At 44.2% G+C, this 20,828-nt stretch overlaps 1 protein-coding gene across 7 annotated transcripts in view; it reads right to left on the bottom strand.

Moving 5' to 3' along the window:
• Positions 1–3,114: 3,114 nt before the first annotated feature.
• The window catches only part of MFSD6 (major facilitator superfamily domain containing 6), a 67,318-nt gene continuing 49,604 nt past the window's right edge, over positions 3,115–20,828 (bottom strand). For 6 of the 7 annotated variants that reach the window (XM_041736985.1, XM_041736983.1, XM_041736984.1 and 3 more), the window contains 4 exons: positions 9,572–9,733; positions 8,654–8,752; positions 7,241–7,521; positions 3,115–5,176 (listed from right to left, as the gene is read on the bottom strand). In XM_041736985.1, the coding sequence (XP_041592919.1) occupies positions 4,973–5,176; positions 7,241–7,521; positions 8,654–8,752; positions 9,572–9,733 (746 nt within the window). In that variant the 3' untranslated portion in view covers positions 3,115–4,972. Of the gene's footprint in view, positions 5,177–5,334; positions 5,360–7,240; positions 7,522–8,653; positions 8,753–9,571; positions 9,734–20,828 lie in introns of all 7 variants that reach the window. The other variant, XM_041736988.1, reaches the window with a different exon arrangement.

Raw genomic sequence — 20,828 nt, 5'->3', positions numbered from 1 at the left:
GGTCTTTTTCTGGCCAAGGAGTCTAATTACGTTCTTCGGGTCCCTATGCTTATTTTTGCTATGACTCCTGAATGTGATACCTTACTAGGTCACCAGAGAGAGTGGTTGAGTGTATATTTACTAGGATAGATCTTGGAAGACACATTCAGTGGGGTAGCTGCTCTTTGTCTCTTGTTTAAATAATTTGGAGGGATCTTTACTTTTTTTAGATTTGGTCCATTTTCCAACAAGGCAGTAATCAAAGCAGAAAGGGGAGGAGTACCAGCATTTATTGGCCATCTATCAAGTGCCATATAGACCCTTTCTATGCCTCTTCATTTGGACTTCTAATCACTCTAATCTCTTTAGTGTGGTTTCCATTTTTCAACTGAGGACAGACTCGGAAAAGTTGCTAAAGTGAATCAGAATGTGAGCCTGTGCGGGGCCCGTATGCTCTTGCTGTCGCCTGTACCGCTGTCTTTAAAAAACAAAGTCAAGTAAGTGGCTCTGTGGTTAATCAGTTGAAGAGATGACTGTGTCTGATGTTTGGTGCATGCCAGTTCTGGGGCAACAGACCAGTTCCCCCGCCTTCCATCAACCACAGACAGGACTTTTGTACCCTAAAAATGAATGAGAATTAAGTTGAGTAGCACTGGTCCACATGTTATTTTTTGAGACTTCCATTGCTCTTAGCGAACCAAAAGTTCCTGACCTTTTCAAAATACAAGTTTACAAAGAGAAGATCCTCGGCTGACTATCTGGCAAAGAGTAGGGGATGTAACTTGTTAAATGATCATAAAATTCTTGCTTACATTTTTTTTTGACACCCTTTAGAAGAAAAATATTCAAACTGTGGAACAAATGTCTTATAACCTCTCCTGTCTGGCTTTTACACACTATAGAATTACCTTTGTTACTTGTCATTTTTCCCAGCTCTTCAATTTATATTTTGCTTAATTTTGTCAGTTAACTTGTACCTACACGCAACTGGATGATTATAGTGCATATGGGAGCTGAATGCTTGGTGGTGTAGGCAACCCTTTTAACATAGCACTGTAGTGTGGGAGATCCAGACTTGGGGCTCCAGAGCCTGCACTTCCCCCCGTCACTGTGAGGTCCTGGGTGTCCATCTAAAAATCTCCCTGGAGCCGCAGCAGGGCAGGCGGTCCTGTGTTAGCCGCCCGAAGCGGGGAGAGCTGAGAGGCAGGCGCCCCCGGACGGGCTCACCGTGTTTCTGGTTACTCTCAGGCACAGTGTGCCCTGGCATCGGGTCACTTCCTTTCTGATTTCCTTTCTCTCACACCTTTATTCTGCCCCAGGTTCCCGCCCACCCGCTTGGTGGTTTGGAATTCCTGAGCCAGCCATTCCTAGAGCTTTGCTGGGATGGCACAGGAGTGTTTGGGGCTTCAGAAATCGCGTGGTCTTGTCCCCATGCACCAGAGGACAGGAGACCTTCTGGAAGGGAAATCACCTTTACTTCCCTAGTCAGCTGTCATGGCATACCTCACCTTCACAGAATAAGAGGATTCTAGGATCCAGCCTCTCGCCCTGAGATGAGGAAACTGAGGCCCAGATGGCTCCCCAAAGTAATCTCTCTGTAACTACACTGCCCAGTCTGGTAGCCGTGAACCTCATGTGGCTGTTTGAATACAGTGAGAGATCCAGCTTCTTCGGCTGTGCTCGTCAGGGTACAAGTGCTTACTGGCCCCCGTGGCCAGCGGCTACCACCCCAGACCACGCAGCTCTGCTGAAGCCGGAGCGATTGCTCCTGGGTGCCGGTGGCACGGCTGTCTGCCGGTCCTTGCCCTTGTGTGACACGGGCCTTCAGGGTCCCTGCCCACCTCCCAGGTGGTCTCCATAGGGTTTCCAGACCACACAGGGCCTCTCCGGAGTGCAAGGGGTCTGACCCTCCCGACTAACAAAGTTCCAGGAGTGGGGAGGTGCTGCAGTGCTAGGCATCTGGGAGTATCTAGAAATCCTGCTGGGACTAGAACCACACACAAGCATGTCAGGCACACGCGTAGGCCTGGCTGCTTAGAGCCTGTTCCAGCACAGTAGAAGCATGCAGTGGCCTCCGCATCCCAGGGAAGGTGCCGGTGGACCTGAGCCTTGGCATCAAGCAGGTTTGAAGTTGCATCATTTGTATCCTGGCTTTGTGCTCGTGGTCCCGTGAGGGGGTCTGCTAGCTGCAGACTTGTCCTAGGAGGGGAGCTACTCCCATATACGGGGTGGGGGAGGCGAGCTGTACTTACCACGCTGGGTTGTTAGGGGACAAGAGGTAATCTCTGTTCACAGCCACCACTCAGGAACTGCGGATGTAGCCGTCCTTTTCCAAGGACTGCCTAGCTCCAGGTTGCTTAGAGGAGCGCTGCTTAAATAATGGTCCCAGGAGCACACTCCCCCCCCCAGTCCTGGGTAAGTGCCCACCCGGAGCTGCCTAGCCGACCACTTTGTGCCCACGGCAAGAGTAGAGAGCCAGGAAGGCAGCATCCTCTTCCTGTGAGTTAGCCTGGGCTGTTCATGAGGTTTGTGAGCTAGTGGATCTACGTGTATTACGATCATGGTCTACTTAGTAGTCTACTTAAGGCTTTGGGCAATAGTTTAATAATTGGCAGCTAACCTCTTTCGATCCAGATAAGCTCAGCGCTCAGCTAATTCACCCTTTCTACAACAGAAAGAGTGTGAAGGAAGACATCAGCCCAGGCTTTGTGACAACTCTGGGGAGTTTGCCAGGGAGACTTCCAGGAAGTTGCAAGTGGGGTTATGAAATTATCAAAATTCAATTTGCACCCACTTTAATATTTTCTAAGGGGTGCCTGGCTGGCTCAGTCAGTAGAGCGCATGACTCTCGCTCTCAGGCCGTGAGTTCAAGCCCCGTGTTGAGCATGAAGCCTACTTAAAAAGCAGATAAATAAATAGAAAATAAAACAATAAGATGCCGGTGGGTGCTTTAGCGACAGTAGGAAGTCAAGAAGTCCACGAACCCATGAAGGTGTCTGCCCTAAAAGGCTACACAAAGTCCTGCATTACTGAATCAGCTTTCAAAGTGAATGTTCCATGACAAAGGCCTGTTGAATTTGGCCTCCATCATTACAGAGTAAAGGGCTTTTGTTTGGTCACATCTTTGTCATTTAAGAAATTTTTAAAAATGATATTTATTTTTATTTCAACATGTCAACTGTGCATTTCCAAAACAGCAGGCTTTTCAAAGGAATAAATCAGAACTGTAAACACAAGACACAGTATAAGTTTTTGACTTCCTAGAGTCAGTTTCACAAACCCACATACTGTACATTCATAGGTGAGGTTCAGCCTGTCGTCCACTTCTTTATTTCTCTAATTACATAAGCATAATAAATCATCTGATTTTAAAGGTCACTTAAAATGAGTCATGATAATTTACAGTACAGTACGTTTCAGTTCAAGTGCAAAAATAACTATTTGCTTAATTCTATTCCTTTCCATTATTTTATTTTTAAGCTGTGTTTTGTGGCAAAGCTAGACATCCAAATATAGAATCTCTCCTCCCAGATGCAGTATTGGGCAGAAGGATGGTGTCGTGGAGAAGCCTTCAGTCCACAACTCATCCTAATAAGGTGAGTTGCTTGTTTTTCACTCTGCTTGCCTCCTTCCTCTCTCCTGTGCTCACTCACAGTTCCTACACACACCATCATGGACCTTCACTCAGCGAAAGCAGCATTCCCTTTTCTACAGCCACCCCCCCTCCCTCGGCTTCCTCCTATTCTCAGCTTTTCATTTTCAGCAGCAGGCTTGACCCGTGAGTCACCGAGTCACTGTCCTGGCCGTAGCTGTACTATTTACAGTAGCACACCCCTATCTGATCCCCGGTGTCTGACGGGATCTTTGTGGAAAAGAATATTCTGAGATTTGTTTCTTTAGTCATTGGAAAATATAGTTACTTCTTATTCTGGTCTTTTCCATTCCTGGCCTCCTATTCACCAACTTTTCCCCTCACCAAAAACAAAAATTTACCCATTGTGTAAATCTTAAAAATTGTATCCCTCTCCCAGGCACTTAAATCTTATACTGTTATTTGTAAATAGTACTGCTTAATTCGAGAAACCCTTAGGAATCCAGTGATTTTTAAAAAATTCCATCAGCTACTTAGAGCCCAAATCACTATAAAACTGTTAAATAGTGATAGAGGCTACTTACAGTATCACTATATTTAGTAAACTCTTGTCTGTCAAGCCATAGGATACTGAGTTGGTTGGTTGATTTGAATTATTCCCTCCTCTGGTCTTAAAGCCCATTTAAAACAAAAGGCATTTTAAAGCTCAGTTTAGTTTGCAGTAGTCAGTAACGGCTTTTGCTGCTCAGAGGATTGACTATTTTCATTATATACCATATACATATAAAAATATATTTGCTAGAGATATGCCAAGTTTCTGATGAAACTTTCTTTTTCTTTTTCTTTTTTTTTTTTTTTTTTAACAAAAGCTTATAAGCTAGTAACTTTTATCTGGCTACTTTTCTTAAATATGTAATTTTTTTAAATAGTTCCCTTCAAGAGAAACAAAATTATAGATGTATTTTATTTCTTCCCAGTTTGCATTAAGAACCAAATAATTAGAATAAATAATCAGAAGAGGGAAATTGCATCAGCATTCACCTTGAAACACTTTCTTTCCCTCCGCTTACTTAGTGTAACTGCTGCTCTCAACCCTACTGCATTGGCAAAGAAGTCCTATGGTCCCTAACCTAACCAATCGCAGAACTGGAAGTCCTCCCCAAACTCCCATTTCCCCTCTGTGCTTCCCAGGGAGATTATGGAAGTTTACCTGTTTCTGCCAACATGTACTGTAGCTCCTGTGTGTGTATGTGTGTTTCCATGTTGATGAGTCCAGGTATTTAGAAGCGTGTATAGTGCTATGCTTCTCAAGGTGAGGCAGGTCTTAGGTTCAGGGAGCCTCTCCCTGTGTCCTGGCAGAGGGGCCCGGTTCCATGCAGGGTGTGAGATGAGTGGGAGCCCTCAGTGTCCCCCAGCGGCGGGCTGAGCCTGCTGGTCCTCCCGCTTCTCCACATGCTGGTCCACACTGGGGTGGGTGGGGCTGCTCTGCGTCTGAGGTGCTGCTGCTGGAGGGGATGGCTGGTTTCTAGATGGGTCAGACTGAGTCTCACGTGGGACAGGCCGGGCTCCACCAGCTAGAGAATCACCCCGATTCTCATTGGTCCCCTGGAAGGACAAAAAGAGAAGATGTTCTGTAGTTAGTGCTACTAGCAAAGAAACCCAACACGTTTTATATGCCTTCAAGTAAGATCTAAGAAACATGGGGAGATCACTCTGAAGTAACTTCAGGGAACAAATAGAGGAATAAAGATAGAATGTCTTACCTTTTATCTCCTTTCCTATGTGCAACTGCCAAAGCCGCATGAAAAACACAAACACTATAAGCAGACACATCTTGTGGGTAAAGGAACATCACTACCAAGATGCTGGTTACTACTCGGAAAACAATCTACATCAGCAAATATGTACTGAGCCTCCACCATCGTGACAGGTCACAGAGCCAGCAGCATGAAATGAAACTCGGGTCATTTCCTGAGACCACAGGATCCAAGAGCAGGAAGCAGCCTCAGGGACAAGGCCAGGAAAAGACTGTCCTGGAATTATGAGTCCTGATGAATATTTGGGATTTGAAGTACATACTAAAAGTTAAGACCGAACAGCTGCATAAAAAGGGGGAATGGAAATAAGCTCTTAGGGTCACCAACCGTAAGTAGCTGCGAGTTACGCATACTCCAGCACATCACCCCCATCAAGTCTGTGAAATGCCACGTGGGCACATTGCATGATACATTCTTGATTGATACAAATCAAGAAACATGTTTTTTTTTTATAATGAATTTTCCTTCAAAAAGCTGACCACCAAAGAAAAAGTTTTATTTCTGTGACTGATTCTAAAATGTAAAGAAATCTTAATATAATGACTTTTTTTTTTTAGAGATTTTATTTATTCATGAGAGAGAGAGAGGCAGAGACACAGGCAGAGGGAGAAGCAGGCTCCCTGCTGGGAGCTCAACGTGGGACTCGATCCCAGGACCCCGTGGTCCCAGGACCCTGGGGTCACGGCCTGGGCTGAAGGCAGAGGCTCAACCACCGAGCCACCCGGGCTGCCCAATGTAATGACTTCTTATTCATAAGAATAAGCCATACCAGCCAGTGTTTATTAGTCCTGCCATGCCAGCCAAAGAAATGTAATGCGACATAAGCCTAATAGGAGGAGTACCCAAAGTAATGAAAACACTGCTATTCGAGCAGAAATCTCATCCTTTCTTCTCCTTCACCTCTCTTATATGCTCCTCCCACCCCAAGATGCTCCTTTTTGACTGAGCAGGGACATTCATGTGAGTTTATAATCTTGATAAATGAGTAATATCATGCATGGGCCACAATGCATTATGAGATTGGGTGAAGAATCAGATTTCTTCAGGTTTAAATTATAGAAATATTACATGTTTACAAAGTCGTGATAAATTTAATTAAGGTAGCTCAAATTTTCTAAAAAGGAAATTATCCAGTTACTCCTTATTTTTATCTTTCTTATGTGTCCTTTGAAGCTACTCTAGATAAGACCTGATGTGTGTGACTCACTGAGTATAAGGATGTGATTAATATATAAACAGGGAAGTAGACTCATTACTTTAACCCAACTATTCATAGAACTCACACTTGATCATTTCCAAAGACCGTATATAGCTCTAGTTAACAATTACCCACACTATTTTATCGACTCAGGAGAGACCACATCTCTAGAGACAAAAAACAAAACCAAACACACTTTTTATTTCTCATGTGAGGCCACCAGCAAAACAACCCATTTCCCATTAGACTCCTACTTTGGCTCAACGTACTAATGTATCAGATATTTACTGAAGTCTTATTATATCTATAACGCCCCCACCAGCTTTTTTGAATTACAGAGATTAATAAATAATGGTCTCCCGTGACAAGAACCATATATCCTCACTGGAACTGGTATCTGTCAACACTGAAATTTTAAAGAAATATACAATTTCTTGGATTTATTTTCTTTCTTTCAAGAAACATCTTCTCTAAGAAGCCTTCCTGAACTCCTTAAGGCAGAATTTTCCCTCTGCAGAACTGTGTAATACACCTCTATAACGCACTTGTCCCAGAATACTGAAATTGTCCGCCTGTCTCTTTTGCCCACTAGACCTTCCCTAAATCTTGCTGAGTGAATCACACAGCTGAGCCCACTTATGGGAGCAAATTTACCTGCAAAGGCTGTATCTCAGGAGCTCGGTTGTCTCTCGTCAGCTGCATCATCTCTTTAATTTGGTAGAGTGCATAGACAAAGGTCACCCAGGGAGAGGAACTGACCCCCCAGGCTGGCTTGTTCACATCCTCCTGTTCTTCCTGGTGCTTGGTTTTCTTGGGTGGAAGTCTGGGCTCGATGCGTGGCAGGACATCCTCTGTCTGTTGCTGTACCAAGTCAATGGTTGCTATGGGAACAGGACTAGAGGGAACAGGAATCCTTTCTGCCAACATTGTCTTGTCTGGAGAGAAAATCACGTTTAAATCATTTTTCAGTTTTCTACATATTTGAACAAACAAAAATAAATAAGCAGACAATCCTGTAAGACCATTCTATGTACTTGGCAACATCAGTAACTTGCTGTGTATTGAGGGCTGCTTGGTGCAAGGACTGAACGATCGATGTGATGTTGATCTTCCAGGACCTCTTTATGTCTATACATAAACTTACATTTATTTACGGAATGTATTTTTTCATTAAACTTAGATATCACTTAATCTGGGGACATGGCTTATAGTGAATGTGGCCTTACGTCCATTTACAGGGCTGAGTTTTTAAAGATAAGCATCAAAACAGTAATAGTTGATTTTATTGGCCTTTTACTGAAGGCAAGGACCAACACTGTGTCATCCACTTAGGATTTAAAAAAAAAGTGAGAAAAATCAGCATTGGTCCTCCTTTCTGTGTAACTTGTTAGCATTAAAACCTGCCTCTGGGATTTTCTGTGACAAATTAGTTTTTCCCTTAACAGAAGCACTTAAGCTACTTAAGGCAAATGCTGCTTAAAGAACAGAACATCAAAGATGATGAGCCTTGTTCTGGGACATAAGAGCTAAGCAAGAATATTTCCATTCTGCTGGTTGGTTTTCTTCATTAAAAAACGAAAGTTGATTCAACTTGTATATTCTATTTGATAGAACCTCCTTTCTATTTAACAATTTTAATGAAGGCCATGCCTGGGTAAGGAAAACTTCAAATTTAAGTTTTTTTAAGATACTTTTTTCAAAGGAATGTAAAAGCATAACAGTACCACTCTCTATTGTAAAATTACTGTATAACTTTATATGTATTTGATTCAAATTTGAAATCCCTTAGAATACCAGAGGAATTTAAAACCGGCTACTTCCTGTATTACCTCGTACTATAGAACAAAACAAAACCAAGAACTTTAAGCTACTTAAAATGGCCAGTACTGGTTTCAGTACAGCTTCTCTTAGCAGTGGTGCACAGAAGTTCACGGACAGACCACGGGGAAAATGCAGCCAGGCAGCTGGGCTGTGTGCTGTTACTACCTCCGGGCTTCTGAGGGGTGTGTGTAGAATTCTCCATGGCTTCAATCTTTAGAACCAGTAAGTAATAATGGACAGGTTTACCTTCTTCTTCATCTGGCACTGCCAGCCACTGGATCAGGGCAAAAAGCAGGAGGATCACCAGGCAGGCCATGCCGATCCCCCGAAAAGTCGCAGCAGCCCCTGTGAGAACAACCAGAGCACTAAATAGAGTAATTCCAGGAAGTGCAGATAGCCTCCATCCCAAATTGTCATTGTGCTGAAGTGCAGGGAAGGCAGCAGAGCTTGGGATAAACCAGAGAACAATGAATAGCCAGTGGCTTCACATGGTGGAAAAACACAGGCCTGCTACATGCCAGGAGCCCCCGATGCTGGGGTTGGGTTGGTCATTCATCAAAGCTCAAAACTACATTTACAAAGGATCATCTCTGAGCCTCTTACTGTAAAGGTCCATGGTGCTCTCTTCTTCCTGAACCCCCAGTAGGGTTCAGCAGTCCTACTGACCAGGAATTGGAATGGCAGAGACCGGGGGCAGGGTAGTCTCCTCACCCCGAACCCTGGATCTCCGACGAGGGAGATCTGACACCGCAGACACATGGTGTCAACAGAGACGTGGGGACGTTACCAAAGGCGGCAAATCACTAGAGTTTTCTGGAATAACAATAAGGAATTCTCTTTCCTCTAGCATCATTATCAGCAGGTTTGGGGCGCCTTGCTTCAAACCAAAAGCACATGTGCTTACTCTTGTTTGGCTCCTTTGAGGGACCGGTGTAGCATCCCACTAGGCTGTCAGAAAGCGTGCACAGGGACAGGCCGGCTCTAATAATCCTGATGACTTAAGCACACTGCTTTACAACTACGGCTACCATTGTGTGAGAAAGGTAACCTGGACACTGGAGTTTAGCTCCTGGCAATCCAGTAGTAACCTGTTAACGGAGGTGTTTGTGAAAAATCTTAAGTTTTCAACAAAGAAGGAGGGGAAGAGGAGAAAGCCGTTCTTACCAAAATAATTGACTAATACGCCTCCGATCATGGCACCACAACCTCTCCCCAAGCCCAGGTGCAGGCCCTGCAGGATGCCCTGAGCAGAGGTCCTCAGCTCAGGGGGAACTGCCGCACTGAGGTAAGAAATGCATGCAGCCCAGATGGCTGCGTGCGTCACTCCTGGAGAGGAAGAAGAGTGGGGGTGTCTGATGAGCGTTCCTTAGGTTACTCTTTTTTGGAGTGCAAGATATTTAATCACACACACATACACACACACACACGCATACCTAGTAAAGACATACACTTGATTTCTATAAAAATATGCATAACATAAAATTTACCATCTTAACGATTTTTAAGTGCATAGTTCAGTAGCATTAGGTATATTCAGAGTGATACTACAACCATCCATCTCCAGAATTTTATCATCTCAAACTGAAACTCGGGATCCCTGGGTGGCGCAGCGGTTTGGCGCCTGCCTTTGGCCCAGGGCGCGATCCTGGAGACCTGGGATTGAATCCCACATCGGGCTCCCGGTGCATGGAGCCTGCTTCTCCCTCTGCCTGTGTCTCTGCCTCTCTCTCTCTCTGTGACTATAATACATAAATAAAAATTAAAAAAAAAAATCAAACTGAAACTCCTACTCATTAAGCAATAACTCCACTTAGGCCCTGGAAGCCACCATTCTACTTTTTCTGAATTTGACTCCTCTGGGTCCCTCATATAAGCGGAATTGGAACTTGTCCTTTTGGGTCGGGTTTATTCACTTAGCATAATGTCTTAAGAGTTCATCCAAGTTGTAGCATGTACCAGAATTTCCCTCCTTTGGAATATTCTCTTGCACGGAGATAACACTTTACATTCATCTTTTGATGGACATTTCTATTGTGCCCACCTTCTGGCTATTGTGAATACTGCTGCTGTGTATATGGGGTGCTCCAGCATCTGCTGGGTCCCCTGCTGTCAGTTCTTTGGTGTGTACGCCTAGAGGTGGAATTACTGGTTCAGATACTGAGAGCACGTCCAACACTTTGGGGAACTGCCTGTTTTCCACAGTAGTTGTACCATTTTACATTCCCATGAGAGATGCACAAGAGTTAGGTCCATTTTCTCCACTACAGTGACCAGCACTTGTCACTATATTTTTTTATAATAGCACTCCTAAAGTGTTATTATAAAGTGGTATCTCGTGGTTTTGATCTGCATTCTCTAGTGGCTAGTGATGAGGAGCGTCTTTTTATATGTTTACTGGCTACTTGTATATCATCTTTGGAGAAATGTCTACTTAAGTCCATTTTTGAACTGGGTTCTTTGGGGGTTTTTGCTGTTGAGTTGTAGGAGTTCTTTATAATTTTGGGTTTTAACCCCTTATTGGACACCTATTTTGACTTAAGGTTGTTTCTAATTTTTCCCATTATAATTAGCACCATGATTAACATTTCTAGAGATACAGCTTTTTACATATCTGAGATTATTTATTTGGCAATAATTCTACAAATATACTTACTGACTCCGAGGATGCCTTTTTAGTATATAGTTCTAATTTGTTTTCCAAAAGCGAATAGAGACTATTTACAGTGCCTCAATATCCATTTCGTTATATTTTCACCATTTGTTGGGAGGGAAGGAAGGATAAAAATAACAGATTAAAAATACTTTTGTTTTGGCAAGCTGCATTGTCTGATTTTAAATCTTTATTATTAGAGTATTGCCTTAAATGTAATAAAAAGATATTGTCACAATAGGTTTTATAACTGGAAGGGGTATAGAAATCATGTAGTTCTGCCTAGATTAACTCATGAGCTTTCTCCCTGAAAAATAATATCATTTGGAGAGAACAGCATCAGAAACTCCTAACTTATGTTTAGAAAAATAAAAAGATTAATATTCATTTAAGATTTAATCTGACATTAGTCTGCTTCTGACCAAAATGGAATACTGGACTAGATTTGCCACCCTTCTGAAACAATAAAAAACTGGACACAATATATAAAACATCTTGTTCCCAAGATGCTGAACATCAATAGTAAGGACAGTAATCTCTGACTAATGGGAAACAAATAAGCCACACCTTGCTGCCTGATTAGAGGTTTGTTTTTTTAAGGTTTTACTTATTTATTCATGAGACAGACAGAGAGGCAGAGACACAGGCAGAGGGAGAAGCAGGCTCCCTGCAGGGAGCCCAATGTGGGACTCGATCCCAGGTCCCCAGGATCACGCCCTCAGCCCAAGGCAGACACTCAACCACTGAGCCACCTGCGCTGCCCTCCCTCCTCCCCCAGTAGGGTTGAAAGCTGCCGGGCCTAGAGGGGGAGCCACTGAGTTGAGGAGACCCAGGCAGCTGGAGTTCCAGGGGTGAGTACCAGAGAGGAGAGAGCTTTACAGAGAGAAGCCGCAGGGATCTGCAGGTGGTCGCCCTCACGGGGGTACCCGCGTGTCGCAGCAGAACCACGGGTACAGACTCCATGACCAGGGAAAGCAGTATCCAAAAGCATCACAGAGAACAGTACTCCGATCCCATACAGGGCCTCGACACTACCTGCTTGCGCCAAACTGGAAAACTCCCGATTCCTGGGATTGGGAGAGTCCTCCCAGGGGTCTTGTGTTTGTACTATGAAAGAATTAGTCTGAAAGCCGTCCTGGGCCCTTCAAAACTCCAAAGGATCGTACTGTTTCCACGTAACCTCCCTGTATCCCGGTACAAAGCACAGGAATATTTGTAGAAAGAACTGAACTGTCCAGCACTAAAAACAGTAAAATGCACAACGTCTAGCATAGGGTTCAGTTACCAGGGATGAGCTAGAAGGTCCAATAATGAATCAACAGTGTTCCACTGCACGCCTTAGATTATAGGCCCTATAGTTGAATAAAAATAATTTTTATGAGGTTTATATAGGTTTTGGTAATCACTTCAAGTAGGTTATTTTTTACCTAGAAAAATGGACTAGATTAGAAGTAGTATGTACACTTAATTTCCACAGAAGTTAAAGTATTTGCTTTATCTGAGCAAACAACTGCAATACCTTAGATGTGCCAGCTTTTTCAGAGCTGAGTAATTCCTAGGTAGTCGCTCTTTTTTAAAGATTGATTTGAGAGCGAGCGAGCGAGCACAGTGGCACCTGAGCAGGGAGAAGGGCAGAGGGAAGCGGCGAGAATCCCAGGCCCGCTGCCTGCTGAGTGTGGATGCACCGGGGCTCGACCCCAGGACCCCGGGATCGTGGCCTGGGCAAACTAGGAGGTGGCCACTCAACCGATGGTGCCACCCAGCAGCCCCGTGATCTGCATTGGTGAGTGGCGACACAGTAGTTAGTACACGATGGAAATGTCAGGTGTTCCCCTTTAGGTCATTAAAGATGCTGCTGACTACATTTCTTTTCAGTTCTGTATATTTCTTCATTAGCAACACTAAGGGGAAAATTCAAATGTTCTAAGAAATAAGATGAATATATTCAAAGTGAAATACAACATAGGTGTGGAAATCATTTCTTAAAGATGAATCATTAAGGGGCGCCTGGGGGGCCCAGTGGTTGAGCGTCTGCCTTGGGCCCAGGGCGCGACCCCAGGGTCCTGGGATCCAGTCCCACATCAGGCTCCCCGCAGGGAGCCTGCTTCTCCCTCTGCCTGTGTCTCTGCCTCTCTTTCTGTGTCTCTCATGAATAAATAAATAAAATCCTTATAAAAAAAAAAAAGATGAATTATCAAAGATCTGAGACTGCACCAAATGACTGTAAACTAACTTTATTATTATTTTTTTAAGATTTTATTTATTTATTCATGAGACACAGACTAAGAGAGAAAGAGGCAGAGACACAGGCAGAGGGAAAAGCAGGCTCCATGCAGGGAGCCTGACGTGGGACTGGATCCCAGGTCTCCAGGATCACGCCCTGGGCTGAAGGCAGCGCTAAACCGCTGAGCCACCCAGGCTGCCCCTGTAAACTAACTTTAAAAGTGAAGCCAAATCCAGCGATATGTCTGTGTGTGAGCAATCAACTGCTGGATTTACAAGTAGACAAAGGTAGGCCTATGTATTTATGTGATCAAAACTGTAACAAATATATTTTTATTATAATTCCAGGTCAAATAGAATTGTAGCGGTAAACAGGATTCCTTTTTTTTTTCTCTCAAAATTCTAAGGGTTTTCTAAAACCTTGAGTTCCAAGATAAAGCATTTTTCAGCAGAATGACTGAAGTCAGATTCTTTTTTTTTTTTTCCTAATTTATTTACTTGACAGAGAGAGCACCAGCAGGGGGAGAAGTAGGGGCAGAGGGGGAAGCAGGCTCCCTGCTGAGCAGGAAACCAGATGTGGGGCTGATCCCAGGACCCCAAGATCACGACCTGAGCCGAAGGCAGACACTCGACGAACTGAACCATCCAGGTGTCCCAGGTGTCCTCGGGTATCTTATTAAATATTCTAAACTATTCTTATAATTTGAGGGCTAGTAGGATGTGACAGTTGGACTAGATGCTCTACAGTTAGATCTCTAGAATTTCCTTATTCCTTTTTGGGACTAACTAGATAATTGGGAACTACATTGCTTAAAGCAATGTTAACTGAAGGAAAATATAGTAAAGCATTTAGTAAAAAGTTTTCTTTGGTACCAGTAGCAAAGGGATGAAAGCCCCTCTGCTTGTATGCTCCAGTATCTTCCAGAGCAGGTATAGAATTAAAAATCGGTTTCTCTGAGATACCTTATTTCAAAATTTGTAAATACAAGAATCCATACCACTTCCTAGAAAAGAATCTAGCAAAACTGAAAAATTCACAAGATAGGACTGGGTTGGTTAATATCACCTTTGTATATAAAACACAATTGTGGAGTTGTGGTTCCTATTCTTGAGGTAAATATGGAAACTTCTAGTAATCATATTAGTTACCTGAAACTCTTCCAGTGTTTTTACTACAGTTGTGTTCTGGTCCTCTAATTTTAAAATAATAAAAAAGCAATCTAGAAACCTAAAAGCTCTCCACCGTTTTTTCATACTTGTAAGACAAGAAAGTCTTAACAATTGTGCTACCTGAAACAACTTTTCTGTAAGATTTTCTGTAAGATTCCCCTCAAAATAAGCATGATGATGAAATAAGCAAATGGATTCCATGGCACGGGCAAAAGTGTTTTCACACGAGGGCTACAACTTTTTTAAACCTTTTAGTACGAGCTAACTAGGTTGGTGGATCAGATAGTCTAAGACCAAAAAGATGCTCCCTCCTGGCTGATAATAGTAACAAGGTACTTGAACTGACTGTTATTGCAATATGTGTTAACCCTTCCTTGGCTACTTGTCAGGAAAATACGGATATTTGTGAGTGGCTCCTCAACACCCTATGTTAACTGACCATGAGTGACTCTCAGAGACCACACGGGTCACAGAAACTTCGCTTCTCGGTCTTTCCTTACCCTTACGGGGGCCCTCAAGGTTACCTACAAGGCCTAACGGAGATATGGAGAGAGTTTCACAGCACCTGCAGCCAAGACCTTACTGTTCGGGAACACACTACGTATGAATAACCATGAACCATTAGAAATAATTATGACTAACATTTAATTTTTTCATCAATAATATTATAGCGATTTACCAGGAATTGTGCTGTTTTATGTAGCTTATCTCATTTATTCCTCCCAGTAATAAGTACTATTTTTTCCCTTCCTTTTCCAGAAAAGGAAACTAGGCGCAGAGAGATAAAGTGCCTTGTCCAAAGTCACACAGACAACAGGGTAGTAGAACAGGGTCTGAAGCTAAGATATGGAAGTTCAGGACTTCAGGGCTTAAGTACTATCCTATACAGCCTCCTACCAACTATTAAAAAGTATTATGTAGTAATTATAACCATCTACTTTGAGAGGTTTTTTGATAAACATGCCCAACAGTCTATCAATTTAAAAAACTACATTCGAGGCACCTGGCTGGCTCAGTCAGTTAAGAAGCGGATTCCTGGTGTCAGCTCACGTCACGATTTCAGGGTCATGAGATCAAGCCCCATGTTGGGCTCTGCACTGAGCATGCAGCCTGCTTGGGATTTCCTTTTTTCTTCTCCCTCTGCCCCTCCCTGCTCACACTCTCTTAAAAAAAAAAAAAAAAAAAAAAGGATATTCTTACTACCTACTTCCCCTCCTTTTCTAAAAAACTCACATATTATAAGCCCCATATAACTCTTCACCTTATACTTACCTTATAACAATAGTATATTTAATACTGGTCTCTGATCCTGTAACATTAATTTCAAGGTTGTTCAGCCTTGGCCCGGGAGAATGCTCTATTGCAAAAAAACGTATGCAGGGATGAGCAAGAAAAAAAAAATCCTTTCTTCCCCAATAGCTGCTCTTTTTAAAATGCTGCTTGATTTGAGGAAATCACATCATAGCGGCTGGGAGGGGTAAGAACTCTGACAATGTACTGGTTTTTTGTTTTGTTTTTCTTGCTCTGCCACTGACTTAAGCTCACTAAACAAAACATAAGTATCCTCATGGCACTGGCACACCAAATCAGTGGTGACCAACCTTTTGCACTGATGAACCAAAGCATAGATTTCAGTTACTTTGGGGTACCTCTCAAATGCTGGGATTAAAAAAAAAGAAAAGAAAAAGCTTCTGAAAGATCAATCTAGTGAAAAGATACTGTTCTTTCTCAAAACAAAACCAAAAAACTCCACTGGGCTCACAATGGACTTCACAATGAAAGGAGTCTGTATTGGTTAAGGTAATGATAGCTGTTGTAACAGATGAGCCTTGGAATCCCAGTGGTCTCCTATATTACAGGCGTTTTTTTTCCGCTTGCTCATATAAAGTCCGGTGGGCGTGGGCCAGGAAGAGTAGCAGCTGTGCTCCATTTAGTCACTCAGGGATCCAGGCTGCGGCAGAGACTGCCGTCCTCGACACCTGGTTACCTGGGTGCCAACATCCAGCTGGCAGACGCGGGAAGAGATGAAAGATGTTACGGTCTGGGTCTATTTTTTTTCTTTAAGATTAATTAATTATTTATTCATGATAGACATGGGGGAGGCAGAGACACAGGCAGAGGGAGAAGTAGGCTCCATGCCAGGAGCCCAACGCGGGACTCGATCCCGGGACTCCAGGATCGCGCCCCCTGGGCCAAAGGCAGGCACTAACCTGCTGAGCCACCCAGGGATCCCCATGGTCTGGGTCTAGAAGTAACACATAATTCCTGCTCACATTCCACTGAAAAGAATTAGCCAGATGGTCACACATAACTGCAGAGGAGGCTGGGAAATAGAGTCCAACTATGTGTCCATGAAGAAAAGGAAACATCATGTGAACCGCAAGCCCAGTGTCTCTGCCCAAGTCAGGGCCGCCAGCAGCAATGGGCCTTCCAGTGACAGTAGAGAACGCTACGAAGAACAGCGGACCTAGCGGCACCTGCACGAAGCATCTGTGTTGCATGAAAGAGACTTTTAAGACACGCATTTATTGTTAAAACCCCAGTACTCCCGTATGCACCTTCCTGCATTCATTCAACAGGACTTGATGAGCACCTAGGACTGGGTGCCAGTGCCCGTGCTGTTTGAGGACATGGTCCTGTACAAAACCCATCCTAAACCACCATGGAGTTTACAGTCCAGTGAGTGAAAAGGGCCAGGATCTCACTGAAAGAGACCAAGCTCCTTGAGGACACACACCCAGCAGCACCCTGACACACACCAGCAGCTGGCCAAAGGAATGCTGATGAAACTAAACAGGGAGTGGTCTGCGTGCTGGGGGAGAGGAAGAAAGCATCCGGGGACAAAACGTGCCCGCCCTGCCCTGCATAAGGTGGAGAAAAGTGAACAGAGGAAATGAAACTTCTGTAAGTTTCCATAAGTTTCACTTTACAAATAAAATGAAAAAAAAAATTGCTTAAGAAAAAAAAAAAAACCCAAAGCAAAATGTAACTGATACAACAATGCTTTACAGGCCCTTGTGAATTTTCCACGCTGGCACCATGCCCTCACATACCTTAAAAGAAATCTCAGGAGATTACTGTCCAAACTGTGTCTAATGTGGACACCTGCCCACAGGATGTGCTACGTGCTCAGTGTCCCCATATCAAGCCACACGTGAACTGCTAGTTGTATCAGAGATAGTAAAATTTCACTTCCCAAAGAGGAACTTTTAAAAACAGTGTGCACTTAGTCATTTTATGGCCAGGTTTTAATGCATACTGCAATTTAATCTTGTAGAGCAGAATTTCTTAAAGTACATTTCCCTTGGTCTTTTTATTTATAATTTTAAATTTTATTTTCATTGTTTTATTATCTAACATTTATGGAAGGCTAACCGTGTCCCAGCTAATACGCTAAATACTTTGCATGGATTAGTTTATTTAATACTCCTATCAGGCTGTTCTACAGTGTAAGAAACTGGGGCCTTTGAGGCAGGCCTTTGAGGTTTTGGGGCAAGATGCTAGTGCCCCAAAGTATTAAGTATCTTGCCCCAAAACACCTAGACTGTAGGTGGCAGAACTGGAATATAATACAATCTAATTCAAGCCTAAGCACTTAATAGTTTGTAGATTATTGCATATTTTGGTACATTATCTTAAATAATTTATAGAATGAAGTGGGAACATAGGTGAATGATTAAAAACACACTGATGTTTTACAGATGTGGAGTGGAGAAAGGATGACATCTTGGGGAAAAAGTTATATTGAAAGTTCAGCTTTTAAATTTAGTTTTCAATTTTTTTACATATTAATTTTTGAAATAAAATTTTCTGTTATTCAAAACCTTTAAAATTTAGAAAATACAATTACAGTACAGTTTGCAGGAGACTATAAAATAAGCAACTATAGTGTATTTTCTTTCCTATGTGCATGTTTCTTCGGAGAATTCAAAAAGCATAAGCATGGTCTCTGCATTTAAGAGTTAAAACTACGGAAGTAAAAGTAGTATTTGTAAAATAATTGGATAGCAATAATTGGATACCGTTAAATGCTAAATGGTAAAACATAGTCCATAAATCTGAGAACAGTTCAGAAAAGGAAGAGCCAAGTGTGAGATGCAATCCCAGAACAGGATTCTTAAAGCAGAGGCATTTAAAGTGAATTTTACATGGACAAAATCCTGCACATTTTCAAGAAAAGTTGATATAAGAACCTTTAGTAACTGTAAACAAACCATGCAAACCATGGGAGTGACAAAGAACAAAATGGCTCTATTAACAATTCATAAGACTATTCTGATTAAAACATGATTCTAACAGTAGCACCAGTGACTTTTATACGCCAGTTTATCAACCGCAATGTTAAACCTGGAGCATATCTACCCTGCACAATCACGTGGCCAGCTACTTGTGTTTCTTTAAGCCAGACAGAAAATTGCCAATATGGATGCTAACGGATTGGAATCACATCTCGGATTTCCACTGGCAGATAAGGACTGCGTGGTAACCCTTTCATGATGCCTATATGACCTTCCAGAACATACGAGGAGGGGAAACATGGTTCTTACCGGCTGAATAGGTATGCTAAGTAAGAGCAAAGCTTCATATACACCAGTTCAAGTCCTCCTACTGCTGACCCTGGAAAACCCCCTTTCATCAAAATCTTAACCCAGCTCCCACTCATTGAGCATCCTGCAGAGAAAGATTTGACACAGACCTCATTTTCAGCCTTCACTGTTTGAATCATTCATTCAGGTACCTCAAAAAGATCTCTTTAGTTATAGCAGCCCCAGGTTGGCCCTAAATCTCCTTGAATGAATTTATTTTTTAAAAAGATTTTATTTATTCATGAGAGACACACAGAGAGAGAGGCAGAGACACAGGCAGAGGGAGAAGGAGGCTCCATGCGGGGAGCCTGTTGTGGGACTCGATCCCAGGACCCCGGGGTCACGCCCTGGGCCAGAGGCAGACACTCAACCGCTGAGCCCCCCGGGCTGCCCCTTACATGCATTTTAATAGCAAGAATAATTTTGGTCATATTTGTCTCAACGTTTGTAAGGCTTCACAACCAACACCTGCATAGGGAGGAGCATAACAAATCTGGGTTTGATTCGTTATACGTAGTGAAGTACGGATACCCGATTATAATCATGAATGTTTAAATGCTTCTTATACAAAAGTAATAGAGAAAATTCCTATGGGTTTTTGAAAACGAGATCTTGAGAAATAAATATAAACCCTCACACCTCCTCTACTGCACGCAAAATACTTCTAGGGACTTAGACTCCCTGTGTCTCTCTAAAATAAACTGCTGGCTCTCACGGGCAGGTGTGTCTGCTGCTGCCCCGCATGGTGCCTGCTGCCCATCGCGGCTGGACTGCTAAAGGGCCGAGCCTGCGAGAACACCGGCCACTTGACGGGAGAAGGACCCTGACCCTGGGAAAGAAACACCGCCTCGGTTCCCAGCAGTAGGCAGCAGCATCCCCTCGATGCCCCAGGGGTACCACGGAGCCGCCTTGGCAGAGGCCCAGGCAGGAGGAAACGGGCTCCATCGGCTTCCTTCGCTCACCGTTGCCACCACGGCCAGAGGCCAGGAGGCCAGGAGGTGAGTGTGGAGGCGCGCAGCTCAGAGGAGTGAGGGCCAAGGACTCCTCCTGTTACAGGCGGGCGGGGGCCAGAGGGGTGAGGTGGTGTCTCCCCCTCTGTGGCCATGAGGGGACACTAGTTCTCAGGGTGTATGAGGCCTCCAGAAGAGCGGCTTGTGAGGCCCCGGTGGAACAAAGGGTGCAGGTGCCAGGTGTCGCGGGGACCCGAAGGCCGCCTTCCCAGCCTCCCCCCTTCCCCAGGCTGGGGGCTTGGTGATGGTTCTAAGGGCTCCCGCCGAGGGTCTGGCGAGGGTCGGTTGGACAGTGGGCTCCGGTAGCCTGGCCTGTCCTCAGGCCTCTGTCCTTCCACGGCCTCAGGAGAGCTGCCCGAAGTCCCAAGGCTTTAAGGTCGTGCGGACGACACGTGTCAGGGGGAGCATCTGGACGGGCCAGGCCTCCCTGGTCAGAAGCCGCCCCGTAGTGCGGGGCTGACCCCATGGGGCTGCGCCACCCTTTTCTGGGTTGTGCATGTGGGGCAGCAAGGGCCAGGACTTCACTTCTGTTGTGCCCAAAGCTGGGGACCTGGGGAGCACTTGTCCTCCAGGCTCAGCTGGGGCTCTCGGGGGTCGGGCCCGGCGACGCAGGCGCTGCACCCCTGGGCCCTCCTGGTCTCGGGCCAGGAACTCGACCTCCACTGGCACAGGTGAAAAGAGGCCACCGGGGTACAGGCTGCGGCCCCCTGGGAGGCCGAATTCCTGCGTGGATGGCACATGGCCAGCCCCCCGGCCGCAGCCACTGTCCGCCCCGGTGGCAG

Source organism: Vulpes lagopus, chromosome 22, assembly GCF_018345385.1.
Source record: "Vulpes lagopus strain Blue_001 chromosome 22, ASM1834538v1, whole genome shotgun sequence".
Lineage (NCBI taxonomy): Eukaryota > Metazoa > Chordata > Mammalia > Carnivora > Canidae > Vulpes > Vulpes lagopus.
This window is presented reverse-complemented; position numbering and strand designations above follow the sequence as displayed.